This window comes from Tamandua tetradactyla, chromosome 22 (assembly GCF_023851605.1).
Source record: "Tamandua tetradactyla isolate mTamTet1 chromosome 22, mTamTet1.pri, whole genome shotgun sequence".
NCBI classification, from domain to species: domain Eukaryota; kingdom Metazoa; phylum Chordata; class Mammalia; order Pilosa; family Myrmecophagidae; genus Tamandua; species Tamandua tetradactyla.
Window position 1 is genome coordinate 20,247,668 of NC_135348.1, and position 24,155 is coordinate 20,271,822.

Consider the following 24,155-nt stretch of genomic DNA (forward strand, 5'->3'; position numbering starts at 1 on the left):
TCAGGATAAATTGCTAAGGAATTACTGAGGTGAAGGTTTTACAGACACATGACTGAATTGCCCACCAAAAAAAGCTTTGATTGTATCTTGGCTCGGATTTCTTCCTATAACAGGACTTTAGACTCCTTGCTCTCAGTTTCAGTTTGCTAAAGCTGCTGGAATGCAAAATACCAGAGATGGATTAGCTTTCTGTGCCGTTTTTTTAAAATTATTTAACCCTTATGATAAAATTTACAAATTTGTACTGATAGTCTATCTCTTCTACCCAAATCCTTATGAGTCGACAAAAGCATCATGACCAAACACACGTAATTCAGTGACTCTACAATTTTATGTGGTTTGAATAGCAGTTTAAAGAAAACCTGAATTACAACTTAGACCGACTTAAGATAGTAAAGAATTAAAAAGCAAAATTAAACTTGTTACACTGACTTTTGAAAACATTATGTTTTATAGATTATCTATATAAATATATGAGCTGTTCAGCATAAACTACATAAACCACACTAGAATGCCTTTTGTTAATTAAAAGACAACATTTTGGATGATAAAATTCAGGGAATTTTAATTAGATTGACAGTTAAGACCAAAAAAGATGAAGTAGTCATAGGTACCTTATTTTCAGCACTTGCCTTTAAACAAGTTGAGGAATACCAGTTGAAACTCAGGTGAGTCTTGCTCTGTTCTATGAGACAGTGAAGGAATTTCCCTAGTTTTCAAATACATTCATAAAAGCAATTATATAAATCTAAATATAAAACCAGTCTCCTATAGATTATGAGTTGAACATCTTAAGTTGTGTCTGAAAAGTAAGGAAGTGCTCAAAAAAAGAAAAAAGATGGAGACTTGTCAGAAGGACATGGTAGTAGTATATTTGAAGGGTTTCCTGTGGGTCAAATCTGGGACAATTTAAGCACCAGAATATATAAGGACAATTAAAGAGTTGAAACCCATTCATTAAAATAAGAATCCATTGAGTCCTTACAGATAATAAATCCATAGATGGGGGAGAACAGACAGCTCTGTTTTTTTTGTAAGGTGGGATTCACATTTTGTTCTTTTTCCTTGTGATTATCCTGTTATTGCAACACCATTTGTTGATTTTTTGGGGGGGAGGTGGTAGTGCATGAGCTGAAAATTGAACCCAGGTCTCCTGCCTGCATGGCAGGCAAGAATTGTACCACTGAACTACCCTTGAACCCCCCCAGACAACTAAATGCTGACTGTTAAATATAGGAAACATACAGTATTGCTAATTTGTAATTCTCATGTAGAGATTCAGGCAGGAATCGTGAATGGACACTAAGTCAGAAAGGAGGAAGTTTCATAAGGATCAAGGTATTTATATAGTTTCAAAGTATCTCCTCACAAATTGCTTATTAAAAAGGAAAAATGGCAGGTATACAGAGAAGAAACTAGACACCATCTTGAAACCAAGTGATTAAGATTAACTTCATCAGTAAGATTCCTCCAGATCTGATACTTTGAGGACAAAATTATTTAGAATTCCACCCGAAATGCATAACCTGTATTTAATCATGAGAAAACCTCAGATAATCCCAAATTGAGGACCATTCTATAAAAGGATTGGCCTGCATTCTTCAATCATGAGAAAACCTCAGACAAGCCCAAATTGAGGACCATTCTGTAAAAGGACTGGCCTGCATTCTTCAAAAATGTCAGCATCAAAGTAAGAATGAGGAATTCTCTCACACTAAAGGAGATTAAGGAGACCAGGGTAATTAAATTGAATATGTGATCCTGTATTGGGTCTTGTATTAGGAGGAAGAGAGCTAAAAGGAACACTGTTGGTTCAGTACATGAATACAGAGTATTGAATATAGATTAGAAAATATTGACCCTAATAACTGTACGGTGATTAAGGGAATATCCTTATTTGTAATAAATACATACTGAAGTATCGAGATAAAGGGATATAATGCATGCAGCATGCTTTCACCCCAAAAGATTCATAAGGAAAAATATATATGTTGAGAAAGAGAATGATAAATGTGGCAGGATATTAAAAAATTGGTGAATCTGGTTAAAGGATTTTTGGAATTCTTCATAGTATCCATTTCTTCCTTTTTTTAAAATACATTTTTATTGTAAAAACTTAACATACAAGTATATATTCTTGACATAAAAGCATTCCATACATGGGGTATAATCAGTGGCTCACAATATGATCACATGGTTGTATATTCAGATCATTTTTTGAACATTTGCATCACTCCAGCAAAAGATATAAAAAGAAAAAACTCATACATACCATACCTCTCACCCCTCCCTCTCATTGACCACTAGTGTTTCCATCTACCCAATTTATTTTGCCCTTTGTCCCTGCTATTATTTACTTATTTTTATCCATATATTTTATTCATCTGTCCATACCCTAGATATAAGGAGTGTGAGATACAAGGTTCTCACAATCACACAGTCACATTGTAAATATTATATCTTTATACAGTTGTCTTCAAGAATCTAGGCTACTGGAACACAGCTCAACAGTTTCAGGTACTTCCCTCTCGCCACTCCAATACATCACAGACTAAAAAGGGATATCAATATTGTACATAAGAAAAACCTCTGGGATAACTTCTTGGTTCTGTTTGAAATGTCTCAGCCACTGAAACTTTTTTTTGTCTTGTTTCTCTCTTCCCCCTTTTGGACAAGAAGCCTTTCTTGATCTCTTGATGCCAGGTCCTGGCTTATCCCAGGCTTCCTCTCCCATGTTGCCAGGGAGATTTACACCCCTGGGCATCATATCCTGCGTGGCGAGGGCGGGGGAGGCAGTGAGTTCACATGCTGAGTTGGCTTACAGAGAGAGGCCACATCTGAGCAAAAGAGGTTTTGTGGGGGTGATTCTTAGGCCTAATTTTTGGTAGGCTTAGGCTGTCCTTTGCAGGAGTAAGTTACATAGGGGTAAACCCCAAGATTTAGGGCTCAGCCTATTGATTTGATTGTCCCCACTGCTTGTGAGAATATCAGGAATTCTCCAAATGGGGAAGTTGAATTATCTCCCTTTCTCCCCATTTTCCCAAGGAGACTTTGCAAATACTTCTTTATTCACCATTCAGATCGCTCTGGGATTTATTGGGGCATCACACTAACCTGGACAAACCTACAAAATCTCATGCCCTGTTCAAGGTTCCATGTACTTATGGTGTTCATTTAAACTGCCCATATACATTAAATTAGGAAATACACTAGTCAAAATATAGATTTTGTACCAAGTAAACATTTCTTGTTTTAGTCTCATGCAGAAGTTGAAGTTTTAAAATACGATTGACCATCTATTTTCAGCACCTCGCAATAAAAAACATTCCCATTGTTCTTGCTCATGCCAAAACATTTTTAAAATTTGCACATTTAGTCACTATCATTGTACACTGTAGGCATTCCTGGATTATACTGTCTCAGTCTTTATTGTCTATCTTTCCTTCTGGTTTCATATGTGCCCCCAGCCCTCCTCCCTCTCTCATTCTCACATTCATATTCATTCAGTGTACTTACATTATTATTAATGTATAGTATTGTGCTATACATTTCTGAATATTTGCAATCAGTCCTTTTGCACAGTCTGTATCTCTTCAGCTCCAGTTACCCAATCTCTACCCTATTTCTCTGTTCTTAACTGAAATTCTCCAAGTTTACTCATTAATGTTAGTTCATATCAGTGAGACCATACATATTTGTCCTTTTGTTTCTGGCTAATAATCTCACTCAGCATAATATCCTCAAGGTCCATCCACACTGTTACATGCTTCATGACTTTATTCTGTCTTATAGCTGCATAGTATTCCATTGTATGTATATACCACAACTTGTTTAGCCACTCATCTCTTGATGGGCATTTGGGCTGTTTCTGTCTCTTGGCAATTGTAAATAATGCTCCTATAAACATTGATGTGCAAGTATCCTTTGTATCCTTTCCCTCATGTCCTTGGAACAGATAGCTAGCACTGGTATTGCTGGATCATATGGCGATTCTATGCTTAGATTCCCGAGGAATCACCAAACTGCCTTCCACAGCGATTGTAGCATTTTACATTTCCACCAATAGTAGATAAGTGTGCCTCTTTCTTCACATCCTCTCCAGCACTTGTCGTTTTCTGTTTTATTGCTAATGGCCATTTTGGTGGGTGTGAAATAGTATCTCATTGTGGTTTTGATTTGCATTTCCCTAATAGCCAGGGAAGTTGAGCATCTTTTCATGTGCCTTTTAGCCATTTGTATTTCCTCTCCTGAGAAGTGTCTGTTCATGTCTTTTGCCCATTTTGTAATTGGGTTGTCTTTTTGTTGTTAAGTTGAACAATCTCTTTATATATTCTGGGTACTAGACCCTTATCTGATACGTCTCCCATTGTGTAGGCTGCCTTTTTACTTTCTTGACAAAGTTCTTTGATGCACAAAAGTGTTTAAGTTTTGAGAAGTTCCCATTTATCTACTTCTTTCTTTAGTGCTCATGCTTTGGGTGTAAGAGCTAGGAAACTGCCTCCTATTACAAGTTTTATAAGATATATCCCTACATTTTCTTCCAAAAGTTTTTTTTTTTTTTTTGCATAGACAGGCACCAGGAATTGAACCCAGGTCTCTGACATGGAGGCAAGAACTCTGCCTGCTGAGCCACTATGGCCTGCCCTTCTTCCAAAAGCTTTATGGTCTTAGCTCTAATGTTTAGGTCTTTGATCCATTTTGAGCTAATTTTTGTGTAGGGTGTGAGATATGGATCCTCTTTCATTCTTTTATATGTGGCTATCCAGTTCTCCAGGCAATTTATTGAAGAGACAGTTCTATTCCAGGTGAGTTGGCTTGACTGCCTTATCAAAGATCAGTTGCACATAGATGAGAGGGTCTTTATCTGAACACTATTCGATTCCATTTGTCAGTGTGGTAGTTAGATTCAGGTGTCAGCTTGGCTAGGTGAAGGTGTCTAATTCTATTGCTGTGGACATGAGCCAATGACATGTGAACCTCATCTGTTGCTGATAACATCTGCAGTTGGCTAGGAGGCTTGCCTGTTGCAATGAATGATGTTTGATTTAATTGGTTGGTGCTTAAATGAGAGAGTACAGTGTAGCACAGCCAGAGCAGCTCAGCATACCTTATCTCAGCATTGGCAGCTCAGCCCAGGCCTTTGGAGATGCAGGAAGGAATCACTCTGGGGAAAGTTGTTGGAACTCAGAGGCCTGGAGAGAAGGCCAGCAGAGATCGCCCTGTGCCTTCCCACATAAGAAAGAACCTTAGTTTAAAGTTAGCTGCCTTTCCTCTGAAGAACTATATGTTAACTAAATAAATCTCCTTTTATTGAAAGCCCTCTGTCTCTGGTGTGTTGCATTCTGGCAGCTAGTAAACTAGAACAGTCAGTATATCTATTTTTATGTCAGTACCATGACATTTTGACTACTGTAGCTTCAGTAATATGCCTCAAAGTCAGGTATTGTGAGACCTCTGATTTACTTTTTCTTTCTTAAGATATTTTTTAGCTATTTGGGGCACCCTGCTCTTCCAAATAAATTTAGTTCTTGGTTTTTCTATTTCTGCAAAGTAAGTTTTTGGGATTTTAATTGATATTGCATTGAATCTATAAATCAATTTAGGTAGAATTGACATCTTAACTATATTTAGTCTTCCAAACCATGAACATAGTATGCTCTTCCATTTATCTAGGTCTTCTGTGATTTCTTTTAGCAAATTATGGTAGTTTTCTTTGTATAGGTCTTTTGTATACTTAGTTAAATTTGTTCCTAAATATTTTATTCTTTTGGTTGCAATTGTAAATGGAATTTTTTCTTGATTTCCCCCTCAGATTGCTTATTACTAGTGATTAGAAACACTACAGATTTTTTGAGTGTTGATCTTGTAACCTGCCACTTTGCTGTACTCATTTATTAGCTCTAGTAGTTTTGCAGTGGATTTTTTTCGGTTTTCAGCATATAGTATCATATCATCTGCAAACTGTGAGAGTTTTACTTCTTCCTTTCCAATTTTGATGCCTGTATTTCTTTTTCTTGTCTAATTGCTCTGGCTAGAACTTCTAACACAATGCTGAATAATAGTGGTGACAGTGGACACCTTGCCTTGTTCCTGATCTTACGGGGAACCTGCTTTCAGGCTTTCCCCATTGAGGATGATGTTAGCTGTGGATTTTTCATATATTCCCTTTATCATGTTGAGGAAGTTCCCTTCTATTCGTATCCTTTGAAGAGTTTTCAACAAGAAAGGATATTGAATTTTGTGAAATGCCTTCTCTGCATCAATCGAGGTGATCATGTGGTTTTCTGCTTTGATTTGTTGATATGGTGTCTTACATGAATTGACTTTCTTATGTTGAACCATCCTTTCATACCTGGGATGAATCCTACTTGGTCATGGTGTATAATTCTTTTTATTTTTATTTTTTTTATTTTTAATTTTTTTATTAATTAACGGAAAAAAAAAAGAAATTAACCCAACATTTAGAAATCATACCACTCTACATATGCAATCAGTAATTCTTAACATCATCACATAGATGCATGATCATCATTTCTTAGTACATTTGCATCGGTTTAGAAGAATTAGCGACACACCAGACAAAGATATAGAATGTTAATATAGAGAAAAGAAATAAAAGTAATAATAATAGTAAAAAAAACAAAAAACAAACAAACAAACAAAACAAACAAACAAAACCTATAGCTCAGATGCAGCTTCATTCAGTGTTTTAACATGATTACTTTACAATTAGGTATTATTGTGCTGTCCATTTTTGAGTTTTTGTATCTAGTCCTGTTGCACAGTCTGTATCCCTTCAGCTCCAATTACCCATTATCTTACCCCGTTTCTAACTCCTTCTGGACTCTGTTACCAGTGACATATTCCAAGTTTTTTCTCGAATGTCCGTTCACATCAGTGGGACCATACAGTATTTGTCCTTTAGTTTTTGGCTAGACTCACTCAGCATAATGTTCTCTAGGTCCATCCATGTTATTACATGCTTCATAAGTTTATCCTGTCTTAAAGCTGCATAATATTCCATCGTATGTATATACCACAGTTTGTTTTAGCCACTCTTCTGTTGATGGACATTTTGGCTGTTTCCATCTCTTTGCAATTGTAAATAACGCTGCTATAACATTGGTGTGCAAATTTCTGTTTGTGTCTTTGCCCTTAAGTCCTTTGAGTAGATACCTAGCAATGGTATTGCTGGGTCGTATGGCAATTCTGTGTTCAGCTTTTTGAGGAACCGCCAAACTGCCTTCCACAGTGGTTGCACCATTTGACATTCCCACCAACAGTGGATAAGTGTGCCTCTTTCTCCGCATCCTCTCCAGCACTTGTCATTTTCTGTTTTGTTGATAATGGCCATTCTGGTGGGTGTGAGATGATATCTCATTGTGGTTTTGATTTGCATTTCTCTAATGGCCAGGGACATTGAGCATCTCTTCATGTGCCTTTTGGCCATTTGTATTTCCTCTTCTGGTAGGTGTCTGTTCAAGTCTTTTTCCCATTTTGTAATTGGATTGGCTGTCTTTTTGTTGTTGAGTTGAACAATCTCTTTATAAATTCTGGATACTAGACCTTTCTCTGATATGTCATTTCCAAATATTGTCTCCCATTGTGTAGGCTGTCTTTCTACTTTCTTGATGAAGTTCTTTGATGCACAAAAGTGTTTAATTTTGAGGAGTTCCCATTTGTTTATTTCCTTCTTCAGTGCTCTTGCTTTAGGTTTAAGGTCCATAAAACTGCCTCCAATTGTAAGTTTCATAAGATATCTCCCTACATGTTCCTCTGTTTTATGGTCTTAGACCTAATGTTTAGATCTTTGATCCATTTTGAGTTAACTTTTGTATAGGGTGTGAGATATGGGTCTTATTTCATTCTTTTGCATATGGATATCCAGTTCTCTAGGCACCATTTATTGAAGAGACTGTTCTGTCCCAGGTGAGTTGGCTTGACTGCCTTATCAAAGATCAAATGTCCATAGATGAGAGGGTCTATATCTGAGCACTCTATTCGATTCCATTGGTCGATATATCTATCTTTATGCCAATACCATGCTGTTTTGACCACTGTGGCTTCATAATATGCCTTAAAGTCAGGCAGCGCGAGACCTCCAGCTTCGTTTTTTTTCCTCAAGATGTTTTTAGCAATTCGGGGCACCCTGCCCTTCCAGATAAATTTGCTTATTGGTTTTTCTATTTCTGAAAAATAAGTTGTTGGGATTTTGATTGGTATTGCATTGAATCTGTAAATCAATTTAGGTAAGATTGACATCTTAACTATATTTAGTCTTCCAATCCATGAACACAGTATGCCCTTCCATCTATTTAGGTCTTCTGTGATTTCTTTTAACAGTTTTTTGTAGTTTTCTTTATATAGGTTTTTTGTCTCTTTAGTTAAATTTATTCCTAGGTATTTTATTCTTTTAGTTGTGATTGTAAATGGGATTCGTTTCTTGATTTCCCCCTCAGCTTGTTCATTACTAGTGTATAGAAATGCTACAGATTTTTGAATGTTTATCTTGTAACCTGCTGCTTTGTTGTACTCATTTATTAGCTCTAGTAGTTTTGTTGTGGATTTTTCCGGGTTTTCGACGTATAGTATCATATCGTCTGCAAACAGTGATAGTTTTACTTCTTCCTTTCCAATTTTGATGCCTTGTATTTCTTTTTCTTGTGTAATTGCTCTGGCTAGAACCTCCAACACAATGTTGAATAATAGTGGTGATAGTGGACATCCTTGTCTTGTTCCTGATCTTAGGGGGAAAGTTTTCAATTTTACCCAGTGAGGATGATATTAACTGTGGGTTTTTCATATATTCCCTCTATCATTTTAAGGAAGTTCCCTTGTATTCCTATCTTTTGAAGTGTTTTCAACAGGAAAGGATGTTGAATCTTGTCAAATGCCTTCTCTGCATCAATTGAGATGATCATGTGATTTTTCTGCTTTGATTTGTTGATATGGTGTATTACATTAATTGATTTTCTTATGTTGAACCATCCTTGCATACCTGGGATGAATCCTACTTGGTCGTGATGTATAATTCTTTTAATGTGTTGTTGGATACGATTTGCTAGAATTTTATTGAGGATTTTTGCATCTATATTCATTAGAGAGATTGGTCTGTAGTTTTCTTTTTTTGTAATATCTTTGCCTGGTTTTGGTATGAGGGTGATGTTGGCTTCATAGAATGAATTAGGTAGTTTTCCCTCCACTTCGATTTTTTTGAAGAGTTTGAGGAGAGTTAGTAGTAATTCTTTCTGGAATGTTTGATAGAATTCACATGTGAAGCCGTCTGGTCCTGGACTTTTCTTTTTAGGAAGCTTTTGAATGACTAATTCAATTTCTTTACTTGTGATTGGTTTGTTGAGGTCATCTATTTCTTCTTGAGTCAAAGTTGGTTGTTCATGTCTTTCCAGGAACCTGTCCATTTCATCTAAATTGTTGTATTTATTAGTATAAAGTTGTTCATAGTATCCTGTTATTACCTCCTTTATTTCTGTGAGGTCAGTAGTTATGTCTCCTCTTCCATTTCTGATCTTATTTATTTGCATCCTCTCTCTTCTTCTTTTTGTCAATCTTGCTAAGGGCCCATCAATCTTATTGATTTTCTCATAGAACCAACTTCTGGTCTTATTGATTTTCTCTATTGTTTTCATGATTTCAATTTCGTTTATTTCTGCTCTAATCTTTGTTATTTCTTTCCTTTTGCTTGCTTTGGGATTAGTTTGCTGTTCTTTCTCCAGTTCTTCCACGTGGACAGTTAATTCCTGCATTTTTGCCTTTTCTTCTTTTCTGATATAGGCATTTAGGGCAATAAATTTCCCTCTTAGCACTGCCTTTTCTGCGTCCCATAAGTTTTGATATGTTGTGTTTTCATTTTCATTCGCCTCGAGGTATTTACTAATTTCTCTAGCAATTTCTTCTTTGACCCAGTCGTTGTTTAGGAGTGTGTTGTTGAGCCTCCACGTATTTGTGAATTTTCTGGCACTCCGCCTATTATTGATTTCCAACTTCATTCCTTTATGATCCGAGAAAGTGTTGTGTATGATTTCAGTGTTTTTAAATTTGTTAAGATTGCTTTGTGACCCAGCACATGGTCTATCTTTGAGAATGATCCATGAGCACTTTAGAAAAAGGTGTATCCTGCTGTTGTGGGATGTAATGTCCTATAAATGTCTTTTAAGTCTAGCTCATTTATAGTATTATTCAGTTTCTCTATTTCTTTATTGATCCTCTGTCTAGATGTTCTGTCCATTGATGAGAGTGGTGAATTGAAGTCTCCAACTATTATGGTATATGTGTCTATTTCCATTTTCAGTGTTTGCAATGTATTCTTTACGTATTTTGGGGCATTCTGGTTTGGTGCGTAAATATTTATGATTGTTATGTCTTCTTGTTGAATTGTTCCTTTTATTAGTATGCAGTGTCCTTCTTTGTCTCTTTTAACTGTTTTACATTTGAAGTCTAATTTGTTGGATATTAGTATAGCCACTCCTGCTCTTTTCTGGTTGTTATTTGCATGAAATATCTTTTCCCAACCTTTCACTTTCAACCTATGTTTATCTTTGGGTCTAAGATGTTTTTCCTGTAGATAGCATATAGATGGGTCCTGTTTTTTAATCCATTCTGCCAGTCTATGTCTTTTGATTGGGGAATTCAGTCCATTAACATTTAGTGTTATTACTGTTTGGATAATATTTTCCTCTACCATTTTGCCTTTTGTATTATATATATCATATCTGACTTTCTTTCTACACTCTTCTCCATGCCTCTCTCTTCTGTCTTTTTGTATCTGACTCTAGTGCTCCCTTTAGTATTTCTTGCAGAGCTGGTCTCTTGGTCATAAATTCTCTCAGTGACTTTTTGTCTGAGAATGTTCTAATTTCTCCCTCATTTTTGAAGGACAATTTTGCTGGATATAGGAGTTTTGGTTGGCAGTTTTTCTCTTTTAGTAATTTAAATATATCATCCCACTGTCTTCTAGCTTCCATGGTTTCTGCTATAAATCTACACATAGTCTTATTGGGTTTCCCTTGTATGTGATGGATTGTTTTTCTCTTGCTGCTTTCAAGATCCTCTCTTTCTCTTTGACCTCTGACATTCTAACTAGTAAGTGTCTTGGAGAATGCCTATTTGGATCTAATTTCTTTGGGGTGTGCTGCACTTCTTGGATCTGTAATTTTAGGTCTTTCATAAGAGTTGGGAAATTTTCAGTGATAATTTCTTCCATTAGTTTTTCTCCTCCTTTTCCCTTCTCTTCTTCTTCTGGGACACCCACAACACGTATATTTGTGCGGTTCATATTGTCCTTGAGTTCCTTGATGCCCTGTTCAAATTTTTCCATTCTTTTCCCGATAGTTTCTGTTTGTTTTTGGAATTCAGATGTTCCATCCTCCAAATCACTAATTCTATCTTCTGTCTCTTTAAATCTATCATTGTAGGTATCCATTGTTTTTTCCATCTTTTCTACTTTATCCTTCACTTCCATAAGTTCTGTGATTTGTTTTTTCAGTTTTTCTATTTCTTCTTTTTGTTCAGCCCATGTCTTCTTCATGTCAGCCCTCAATTTATCGATTTCGTTTTTGAAGAGGTTTTCCATTTCTGTTTGTATATTCAGCATTAGTTGTTTCAGTTCTTGTATCTCATTTGAACTATTGGTTTGTTCCTTTGACTGGGCCATATTTTCAATTTTCTGAGCGTGATCCATTATCTTCTGTTGGCGTCTGGGCGTTTAGTCAGATTTCCCTGGGTTTTGTGCCCAACAGGTTGAAAGATTTTTCTGTGAAATCCCTGGGTTCTGTTTTTCTTATCCTGCCCAGTAGGTGGTGCTCGTGGCACACGTTTGTCTGCGGGTCCCACCAGTAAAAGGTGCTGTGGGTCCTTTAACTTTGGAAAACTCTCGCCGTGAGGGAGGTTCGCCAGCCGAAGCAGCTTGGAATAGTGCAAGCCGGCCCGGGGGTCTGAACGCGGGGAGGGTCACAGGCCACCGCAGCCCGTAAGAGCGCCCGTCCAAATTTCCTTCTCGGCCCAGGGCGCCAAGCGTGGCGGGAGTGCGTCAGCCACCGCGGCTCGGGAGTGTGCACCATTCCCAGCTGGACCAGGGAGTCACGTGTTTGGAAGGGACTCCCCCGGTCACCGTTCTCCGCGGCCTGGGGATTTCCGATCCAATTCTCTCTGTTGGTCCGGGGGGCCGCGCGTGGTGGGGGCACCAGCCGCCGCGGCTTGAGGGGACCACCTGCCCAATTCTGCCAGCTGACCCGGGAAGGAGGAGGGGAGGGACTCCAGCTGCTTGCCGACCCTCTGGGGAAGCCCGCGCCCCTTGGCGATCTCACTGGAGTGGGTTCTCCCAGCCAGTCAGCTGTTCCAGGATGGGGTACGCTGTCTTTTTGATCTCTGTCTCGTGGCTCCGGGAGCTGTTCTGTATCGTTTCTACTCCCCTAGTAGCGGTTCTGGAGGAGGAAACATGAGGATGGCAAGGCTCTCGAGGACGGTGGTGGAGGAGCCGGTGAAGGTGAAAGAGGGCACGGTGGTGGTTGGAGAGCCGCTGGAGTAGGAGGAGAAAGGGAAGGATAAGATGGCAGATGGAGATCCGCTGGAGCAGAAGGGGAAAGAGAAGGGCAAGATGGCAGTGGGAGCGCCGGCGGAGAAGGGGAAGTGGAGGGCTAGATGGCGGCGGGAGTGCCTCCGGCGGAAAAAGAGGAAGAGGAGGGCCATACGGCAGCGGGAGCGCCGGCGGAGAAGGGGGAAGTGGAGGGCTAGATGGTGGCGGGAGTGCCTCCGGCGGAGAAAGAGGAATAGGAGGGCCAGATGGCGGCGGGAGCGCCGGCGGAGAAGGGTGAAGAGGAGGGCTAGATAGCGACAGGAGCGCGGGCGGAGAAGGGGCAAGTGGAGGGCCAGATGGCGGCGGGAGCGCCGGCGGAGAAAGAGGAAGAGGAGGGCTAGACGGCGGTGGTTGCTCAGGTGGAGAAGGGGGAAGAGGAGGGCCAGATGGCGGCGGGAGCGCCGCTGGTGAAGAAGGGGGAAGAGGAGGGCTAGATGGTGGCGGGAGCGCTGGCGGAGAAGGGGGAAGAGAAGTATCCAGTAGATTTTAACCTTTGTTCCCTCTGCTTCTTTCTATACCTCTTAACATTCCCTTTGATTGTTTACTAGTATTTTAGTCTACTCAATTTATTTTAACATTTGTTCCTCCTATTATTTGTTTTTAATCCATATTTTTTACTCATCTGTCAATTTCATAGATAAAAGGATCATCAGACACAAGGTTTTCACAATCACATGTCACGTTGTGAAAGCTATATCATATAATCATCTTCAAGAAACATGGCTACTGGAACACAGCTCTACAGTTTCTGGCACTTCCTTCTAGCCTCTCTAATACGCCTTAAACTAAAAAGGAGATAGGTATAAAATGCATAAGAATAACCTCCAGTATAACCTCTCGACTCTGTTTGAAATCTTTCAGCCAGTGACACTTTATTTTGTCTCATTTCTCTTTTCGCCCTTTTGGTCAAAAAGATTTTCTCAGTCCCTTGATGCTGAGTGCCAGTATAACTTGAGACTTTTGAGTTACAATTAAAAGCATTAGTAGTTCCATTTGGAGGTTTATCTTTTGAGATTATAATAAAATACTTTTTATAAGTAGACTTTGAACCTCTGAAACCTAATAGACTAATAAATGAATGCCTCTAATGTAAGGTGAGATGAATTGGAGTAGTTTGTTTTTACAAAATGGTGTGCAAAAATGAAGGGCAGGCAACGTTCGCTCAGTGGCAGAGTTTTCGCCTGCCATGCCGGAGACCCGGGTTCGATTCCTGGTGCCTGCCCATGTTAAAAAAAAAATTGATGAAGTGTTCTTCAATGTAAACATTTTTTTTGACATCAAACATTTTAATAGCAAGTACATAAATCATAAATGTACTGCTTGATGAATTTTCATGACGTGGACACACCTGTGTAACCAGTGCTCTGATCAAGGACTAGAACTTTATCATCACCCTAGAAACCTGGAAGAAACTCCTAGCAGTTACCAGCATCCCACCCTACCCAGGGGCAGCCACTATTCTGATTTCTAATGTCTTAGATTAGTTAGCCTGTTTTGAACTTTATACAGTCACATAAAATGACATTTTTTTGTGGTTGGTTTCTTATGTCCAACAGTATGTTCATCCATTGTTGTATGTAGTTTGTTCATTCTCATTGCTACATAATATGCCACTGTGTTACTAGGCCACAATGGATTTGCCCATTTTACTGTTAGGATATAAAAGCTTTATCCACTTGTTGGTTATTAGGAATAGTACAACTGTAAATACTCTTGAACTTTTTTTGGGTGATCATGCATATGAATTTCTGTTGGCTGTATTTCCAGAAATGGAAATGCTGAAGACCCTGTATTAGGGGGAAATCTGGAATGGGTCTGTTCAGCTTGAGTAGATAATATTGAAACAATCTCCAAAAGTGGTTTCCTGATATATCCCCACCAACAGTGTATGAGACTCTGTATTCTCACCCACAATTAGTATTGACTATCTCTTTCGTTTTTCCCATTCTGGTTGTTGTGAAGTATTACTGCGTTGTGGTTTTAATTTCATTCTCTGATAACTAATGAAGCTGGGCAACTTTTTATGTGCTTATGGGCCGTTTGCATATCCTCTTTGGTGACAAGTCTGTTAGTGTTTTTGCCCATTTTTGTGTTAGGCGGATTGTCTTCATAAATTGTAGGAATTTTTGAAACATTTTGGATATGAACCCTTTGTTGGTTACATGTATTGCAAATTTTTCCAACTCTGATTTGCCATTTTGCTTTCTCACTGGGTGTCTTTTGATGAGCAGAAATTTTAAATTTTAATGTGGTCCTATTTATCATTTTTTTCCTTTATGATTAGCAGTTATATATGTGTGTATGTATATAATTGTGTTTTAAGATTTGTCCATTAATTTTTTTTTTAAATTTTTATTTGCTGTTTAAAATTTATTTCTGAGTTGCAATGATTATTTCCCCTTCCCCATGTTTTTAGAATTTCCTATATTCCCTCATTCATTCTTGGGTGCCTCAATCAGAGAGAAAGCTTAAGGACTTTTTCTTACATCTGTAGTGGATGTCTGTTAAGTTTTACTTCATTTTCATTTTTATTTTTTCAAAGATCAGTATTATATGGTGTGATTTGATTCTAAATAGAACCATTCTTACTCCCACTTCTTCTTTCCCCTCTTAACAGGGTAGATATTAAGGATGTTGCTGGAGTCTGTTTGCCAACAAATGTGAAATTTCAGAGTTCAGCGTATTCTTGTTTAGATTCTGAAGAAACAGTTGAACCTTATACAACTGAAAAGATGAATCGAGTTCCTGGGGGATATTTGGCTTTGACAGAGTGCTTTGAAATTATGACGGTAGATTTCAACAATCTTCAGGTAAAAAAGTGCTGTTTTTTGAGGATTAAAGTTTATGCGTTGTTTAAAATAAGGCATAGGACAGCCTGATTTCATGAGTTTGCATGAGATTCACTCCATGTATGTAAAGAAAATGAAAAAAGGGCAACTAGAATTGCCTTTTGAAATAATTAGGAATTTACTTACTTTGAATGCAGAGGAATAAAAACCCTGAAGATTTATTGGAATGTTCAGTATGCCAGGTGCTTTCACATGCTACTTAAGTGGCTTTTATGACAATGATGCCATAGCATTATCATTATCCTTGTGGTATACAGATGAGGAAAATGTTGCTCCTATTGGATAATTTCCCCTACATTATGCAGCATGTAAATGCAGAGGCCAAAATTCTAACGCAGGTCTTTCTGACTTCTTTTTTTATGTCATGCTGCCATTTCAAATAAATGATATTATTTGAAAAGAAGAATATTCCAGCTCTCTAAATTATCTGTGTATTAGGGTAGCCAGCCATCCTTGTTTATCCAGAACTGAGGGAATTCCTGAAACATGGTCCTTTATGATGGCCCCAGGCAGATTACGATGAATTTCTCACCTTAGTGTATATATGTGTGAGTAGTGGGAAGATGTGCCATACAAGTAAAGTATCCAAAGAAATCAAGAAAGTTTATATAGAATCCTTCTCTTAAGGTCTTTATGTTCAGGTTAAATACATAAGGTTTTTAGATGACAGTTGCCTGATTACAGAAGACTTTGAAGCTCATTTTAGATTAAGATTTTTTATCAGTTAATAAAAGTTTTCCCCTAAAAATTATTAGATTTTTCTTGAGGTAGTCTGGAAGTAATTTTGCAATTTGACATTGCTTACTAAGGTTGAGCTGTTTTCTGAATTTCAAGAGCATGTCTTATCTGATATATTCCAGTGGAGAATAAAATGATTGTAACTGGTAATTACCTGAAAACTATTCTTTTATTATTTTAAGCCTTTCTTGTTTTCATTTTTCCTTGCTACAATAATAAAATCCTTATTAAGGTTTTAATTTTGAAAGTAATATCTACTTGATCAACATGAGAGTAATATAGAATAGAAAAGAAAAAGTCGTAGTGTTTTTCTTCCCTTGTTAAAACTTTTTTAGTGCATCTTTCCAGATTTATTTTCTGTTCTTCTGCGGACATACCCTGATCTGCATGTGCACTTTTTTTTTTTTTAAGCAAAACAATACCCATTGCTTTGTCACCTGCCATTTTCATTTACCAATGTATCATGAACTTCTTCCCATAACAAAAACATTTATCTGCCTCATTCTTTTTTAGCTTCTTGGTATTCCAGTGTAATAGATGAGGGCCTCCTGTTCAGTGTGATGTAAATGTATATAGGTGTGCCAAGATATCCATTTCCTAAGGGTGCTAGTCAGGGCTGAGATTTTATAGAAATGAAAAGTAGTATGATATTGAGGCCATGTGTATATGAAATATATAAAACTTTCATTCTGCTTATATTTTTGTTAGGAGTTAAAAAGTCTTGCATCTAAAAAACCTGATAAGATAGGCATTCCTGTTACAAAAGAAGGCATACTAGATGCTATTGTGGTTTGGTTTGTACTCCATCTTGATGATGAACACAGTTTATCTACAAGTCCTAGTGAGGAAACATGTTGGGAACAGGCTGTCTACCCTGTGCAGGGCTTTGCAGGTAAATTTTTAACTCTTTTGTTTTTTTAAACTTGTTCCTTTAATCCTTTAAGCATTTGAGTCAGTGGCAATCTCTCCCCCCCACATGCAATGTACTGTGGATATGAGGTTTCCAGGTGAAATTGGTTAAATCTTTCAGAATTTTATGTTTCTTATTTGTAAGTAGTTTTAAATAGTTAATATATTTAGTTAAGGAGAATAAAACACAACATTGTTGTATGTCATTAATAAATATTATATATCAAATCATTCTTCTGTTTTGATTACTCTGGTTATCAGTAGATGGGGGAAATGCTGGCACAATTTTTATGGGACAGTACTACTTTTAGTGCAAGAATTCTTAGTCCTTGGGGAATCTGATGCCATCTGTGGAGCCCTCTGTCAGAAAATGCACCTACTCACATAAGTACAGAATTTTGCAAACAATTTTAGGGAGTTCATGGATCTATGGACTTCCTAGGGAAGTTCTATATTACAGATGTTTTTCATATAAGAATTTTTCTAGTAGTAATTTGATAGGTAACAGTATAGTAAATGGGAGTTGTATTATATAGAAATACTATCATTTTTAAACAGGAAGGTAGTAAGTCTCTATTTCTGTTTAGTCTCCTAATTAAAGATCTTATCTGGCAAGGTCATTAAGTCATAGAGTCAGTAAAGTGTTGTGGCTGGTATGGTGTTTTGGAGTTAGGTAGATCTGGATTCACATCTTGACTCTGTTAATTGGCTCCTGGACCAGCTTGGCTAGTTATTTCTGAGAGCTTTTGTTGTCATCTCTTAAAAAATCATAATGCAGGATCGCTGTGGGCATTATTAGAAGATAATGGGTGTCAAATGTCTTTTCCATAGTGACAGGCACTCAGTAAATAGTATTTTTAATTTGGGTTTGTTTATTCTAATTCCTTTGTAGTAGCTTACCCAGATAGTCCTTTTGAAAAAAAAATCCTTCTTAAGGAAAGACATTTTAAACATTTAAATACAAGGATAACTTCTATTTTTATCTGGCTTTTGAAAGTGCTTCAAGTTTTAACAAAACAAATGGATTAAGGTAGTATAATAATTATCTCAAAAGCCTTTATCATTCTAGGGCTGGTGAGAAGGAATTGTGATTTTTCATCTGCATTTTAAAATTCTCCTAAGTGTGAAAGTTCATGAAACAGAGTATGATAATAGTCTTTATTAGGACTTAGTCCTTCTTTATACTCTTAAATTCCTAAACATGTAAGAGTATCTAAGTACTTGTAGTTAAGGTATATGGTTCTTTTCTTTTGGAAATTTCTCAGAGAAAAAATGACCCCTTAAGCTAAGTTGAGAAAATAATAATGCCTTTGGCTGTGGTAAAGCACTGTAATACTATTAGTTTTGAATCTCTCTATTTTTCTGCCTGTTAATTCAGCCTTCAGACTTCAGTTTTACCCTAAGTAAAGCTCTAGGATGTTTCTGTTTTTTGTGTGTGTGTGTGTATTAGATGAATAGTTATAACTCTTCCTGTAGAGATTTCAAAAAGAGGGATGCATGTTTTGTGTAAGAAGGGAGGCTTACAAAGACTCCATATTAATCAGAATTATACTTTTTCTTTCTTTCTTACTGTTTAATGTAGACTACCAGATAAAGCCAGGGGACCATGTGATGATAGAAGTGTCTTGTCAAGACTATTACTTAAGAATCCAGAGTATCAGTGTCCTGGGTTTGGAACATGAAATGGATGTTACAAAAAGTTTTACTGCGAATAAAGACTTGATATCTGTAGGACATGAGGCTGAACTCTGTAGTGCCCTGGCCAACCTTCAGACCAGTAAACCAGGTGCTGTAGAGCAGATATGTGTATTGGAATCCACGGAAATTGCTTTGCTTAATAATATCCCATATCATGAAGGCTTTAAAATGGCAATGAGGAAAGTGTTATCATCACTAACTCCAGAGAAACTGTTACAGGACATGGATATTCATTGTCAGAATATTGAAATGAGCTCTGGAAGTGGACAGAATGAGAATTCCGTACAGACTGCCCCAGACCCTTTGTATGTGTTAGATGTGTCTGAAGGCTTCTCTGTTCTACCCATAATTGCCGGTACATTCGGGCAGGTTAAAGCTTACAGTTCTGTGGAGAAAGACCTACATCGTATCACTCTGGATCTCATTTCTGAAGCCAATCACTTTCCTAAAGAAACACTTGAATTTTGGCTGCGGCACGTGGAGGATGAATCTGCTGTGTTACAGAGGCCAAAATTAGACAAATTGTGGAGCATAATCATATTGAATGTCATTGAACCATCTGGTCTCATTCAGCAGGAAATAATGGAAAAAGCCGCAATATCCAGGTAAAGCACAGAATATAACTTCTCATTTTTTTGAGCTCAAACTCTAATGTAAATTCTTTTATTTCTTTAATGGTGTACCATAAAAATGAGTCAGGATCATTGTATGTTCTTCAAGCGTTGTTTTTCAGGACTTGTGAGTTCATGTCTTTCTGTTTGTGTGCATTACTGATTTTTTCTTCCAAAGGAACCCCTGTATGGTAGATGTGAAGATGAGAGCCTGCTTTGGGATTGGACTGCATATATATGAGATATAGGAAATTAAGTAGAGATCTTTACTAACAGAAAAGAAGATACTTAGAGTAAATAAGAAAAAAATTAAATTTCATCTTTGTGAACTAGGAAACATAAAAAACATAGTATACATTTGATGGTACATTGGGAGAGCAGCAGAGTGGTTCTTGGGAACAAGCTCCAGTCCTCTTAGGTCTTAAAATGTTTATTTTAAAATACAGTGCTCCTTAATAGCATTTCTCCTGTGGTTTAGGTTTCTTGAGGTAGACTTGATCCTAATATTTAATATGGAAAACAAAATTAGCTAAGTCTCAAAGTCCTTCAGTTGTGTTGCTAAGTTCTGAAAAGATGTTATGCTGGTTTCAAGTGATGTATGTACCCTAGAAAAGCCATGTTTTAATCCTAATCCCATTTTGTAAAGGCAGCGGTTTCTTCTAATCCCTATTCGGTATTTTATGTTTGAAACTGTTATTAGATCATCTCCTTGGAGATGCAAGTTAATCAGGAGTGGTTGTTAAGCTGGATTAGGTGGTTTATGGGAATCCTATAAAAGAGGAAATATTTTAGAGAAAGTGAGAGATTCAGAGAGAGTGGAGAATGCTGCAGCACCACGGAGCAGAGAATCCATCAGCCAGCACTTTGTAGATGAAGAAGGAAAATGCCTCCCAGTTTGCTTCATGAAACAGGAAGCCAGGAGAGAAAGCTAGCAGATGACGCCATGTTCATCATGTGCCTTTCCAGATGAGAGAGAAATCCTAACCATGTTTGCCATGTGCCTTTCCACTTGAGAGAGAAACTGAACTTCATCGACCTTCTTGAATCAAGGTGAATTTCTCTGGATGCCTTAGATAGGACATTTGCATAGACTTGTTTCTATAGAACTGTAAACTTGCAACTTATTATATTCCCCTTTTTAAATGCCATTCTGTTTCTGGTATATTGCATTCCGGCAGTTAGCAAACTAGAACAGATGTCAATATTTAATATTTGGGAGCTTGGGTTTAGGAAGAATGAATATTAAGATACAATATTTTGTGGCAAGGGCAGTGCAACAGTGGCACAGTGACAAGAATTCTCGCCTGCTGAGGTGGAGACCTGGGTTTGATTTCTGGAGTCTGTCCATGCCAAACACACACACACACACACACACACACACACACACACCCCTTTTGTGGCATAGGAACAGTGATGGGAACGTAGACCTGCAATGGCAAAAGGCAAGTTATCCATTGAAGAAAAAAACATTTGACCAAAAAAAGTTTGCATTTTGTCCCATTTTCACATGAACATGTTGTTATAGATATATGCACACAATAATTTTTTTGAGAAAAGGTTAGAAATGTCATGAGCAATTAGCACTAAATACTTCAGTGTATGTTTCTTAAGAACAAACTGTATAACCACAGTACAAGGGCCAATATCTGGAAATTAACAGATTCAGTACTATTATCAAAGCTGCAACCCAGATTTAAATTTTCTCACTTGAACTAATACTATCCTTTAGAAAGCTGTTTTTTAAAAATCCTGGTCCAGATTCAAATGCAGAATTATGTATTACATTTAGTTGTCAAATCTCTGTAGTTAATTAATCTGGAACAGTCAGCCTTTGGCTATCTTTTGTAACTGACATTTTTGAAGAGTACAGGCCAATTATTTTGTAGAATGGCTCTCCATTTGAATTTTTTAATGTTTCTTTGTGATTAGATTTATATTATGTATATGTGGCAGGGATACCACAAAAGTGATAATGTGTTCTCAGTGCATCATCAGAAGGCACATGACATCTATTTGTTTTATTCCTGGTGATGTTTGTTAACTTTAATGACTTTAAGGTTGTTTCTACCACGTTTTTCAATGATAAGTTTCCTATTTTTTCGTTACAGTTAATACATCATTGAGGGGGAATTATTTTGGGATTATGTAAATATCCTTTTCCTCATTTAACCTTTATTCATAATTATAACCTCCATTGATCAATTTCTAACTCCATTATTTTTTCTATATTAATTAGTTGGCATTCTCCTGAATGTAAGAGTGCTCCCTTCTGCCATACTGGTGTAGGCTTGTTGGTTTTTATTTTATTCAATGGTTAGTAATCCATTACTATTGATATTTATTTTGGTGCTCAAAATGTCCAAGATTTGGCCAGTGGGAGCTCCTTCACATTGGTTCCTTTATTATTTTGATAGGTTACCATCATTCTTTGAGCATGTTCTTACATTTGATGGAACTGGATGATCTAGACTTATATTTTCTCTACTCCAGTTTTGTAATCAGTCTTTATCTAAGGAGCCCTGTTTCCTTTTAGCAAGAACTGTATTTTGAAACCAAGATCTTGATGGTAGACATGCTCATTGCTCCTGGTATATATCATTGCTTCTAGGTCCTCTTAGCAGACAAAGCAAGGAAATAGGTGTGTGTGTGTGTGTGTGTGTGTGTGTGTTGTGTGTGTGTGTGTGTGTGTGTATGGATCCATATACACTAACATGGATAACCATACACATATGTACTTAATCTTCTCTATAGTTATCTGTCTATATAAAACACTGAGTTTATATTGATACCCTGAATTCCAGTCCACTGCCATAGGGTACATTATAGTTTTTATCCTTTTCATGTTTGTGATTCTCTTTATCCAACAGTGAAAACTCGGATCCCATAATATCAATATTTACTCATTTGCTCGTGCCTAGAAAGCGCATGAAATAGTTTCAGAATTGCTAACTCATACCACTGAAAATCAAATGTACTGCAAACTAAAGTTTAATATTCATTTATAGTTTTAAATATATGTGTATATATATATATGCATATAATTTATATATTGTGAAAGCTTAAATTCTAAGTGTACAGTTTTAATAATCTGGTGTTTTTTTTTAATTGATACAACAAAACAACATGAAGACATGAACATTCTTAACATATGAACATTCCATACTTGGTATACAATGATTGGCTCACAATATCATCACATAGCTGTATATTCATCAGCATGATAATTTCTTAGAACGTTGCATCACTCCAGAAAAGAAATAAAAGAAAAATGAAAAACTCACCCCTTACCCCTCCCTCTCATTGACCACTAGTATTTCCGTTTACCCAATATATTTTAACCTTTGTTCCCCCTATTTTTTTTCTGTACCCCTTACCACTTCCTTTCATTGATCATCTAGTGATTTTCTTCAAAGTCTTTTTGAAATTGCCTTTTTGACAACATGCTGATATAAACAAATGAGTGGTGGCAAAAGATGAACTGATATTTATAAATAGCTAAAGTTTTATGAAGGCCTTTTAATGATGAGGTAATTAAATTGGGAAATCTTATTTTTCTTTAAAAACTAGGTAAATGAAAAGTAAGGAAATTGATTTTCCTGTTTGAAACATAAGTTAGTGCCTAAGAGGCATTGCAGATGTGTTTTGAGTAATGGACTACCCTGGGAATCTTTTGTGTTTGTTTTTCTTTGGTAGCTTCAACGTGACTATAAGAATTGCACATGGATTTGCAAATTCTGATACAATTGGCAAAAAATTTAGTATCGTTATTTTATATTCACATTTTATTTAAGTAGAACCATGTAAGGGATTTTTTAAAAAAAGCATTTTTGGTTTTAAAAACAGTTTGTCAGGGCGGGCCATGGTGGCTCAGCAGGCAGAGTTCTTGCCTGCCATGCCGGTGACCCGGGTTTGATTCCTGGTGCCTGCCCATGCATAAAATAAAAAAAAAAACAAATGAACAAACAAAAAACAATTTGTCAGTCTGTTCTGTCTGAATGATTGATTTGGTTATATTAATGGGAAGTACAACTTACGTAAAAGCTACCTGTAACTCCCCTTCCCAGTGTTTCTCTGGGAATGTGGCAGTTTGGGTGGGGCAGTTCTTCCTTATGAGGGACTGTGCTGTGCATTACAGGATGTCTTTCTCTGGGCACCTACTGGTGTCTTTTGAATTGAAAGGAGTCTCTTTCAATTCAAATCAGTCTCATCTAAACAGTGTCTAGATGAATTATATGCTTCTTTATCCATTCTGCCAATCTCTGCCTTTAATTTGAAAGGTTAATCCATTTATATTTATGTTACTCAGTGATAAGACTTCTGGCATTTGCTAATTGTTTTTGTATATCTTCATACTTTTTGTGCTTCTTTTCCTCCATTACTGTCTTTTTTTTTTAAATCACTGTGTTTTTTAGACAATATTTAGCAAGCTGTTTTGAATCACTTCTCTTTGTATGGTTTTTCTAGATACTTGTAGTTACCCTGTTTCTACAATTGATATCCTAAGTCTACTGCAATTTGTTTATATTGTAACAGTTAAACTTCAGTTGTGTATGGAAACTTTTACTGTATCCCTTTGTCCTGATCTTTTATGCTTGTTAGGCATTTTTATTTTTTAATTAAACTTTTTATTTTAACATAATTTCAGACTTACTGGACAGTTGCAGAAATAATGCAAAACCCATACAGAAAACTCCGACATACTCTCTCATATACCCAGATTCCATAATTAAAAATTTTGCCACATTTACTTTGTCATTC

At 36.9% G+C, this 24,155-nt stretch overlaps 1 protein-coding gene across 5 annotated transcripts in view; it reads left to right on the plus strand.

Moving 5' to 3' along the window:
- Positions 1-24,155, plus strand: part of PRMT9 (protein arginine methyltransferase 9) — a 73,247-nt gene that overhangs the window by 18,843 nt on the left and 30,249 nt on the right. For all 5 annotated transcript variants that reach the window (XR_013167470.1, XM_077139868.1, XM_077139866.1 and 2 more), the window contains 3 exons: positions 15,210-15,402; positions 16,888-17,071; positions 18,671-19,391. Coding sequence is in view for 4 of the 5 variants with exons in the window: in XM_077139868.1 (XP_076995983.1) it covers positions 15,210-15,402; positions 16,888-17,071; positions 18,671-19,391 (1,098 nt within the window). In the remaining variant the exon portion in view is untranslated. The remainder of the gene's footprint in view (positions 1-15,209; positions 15,403-16,887; positions 17,072-18,670; positions 19,392-24,155) is intronic.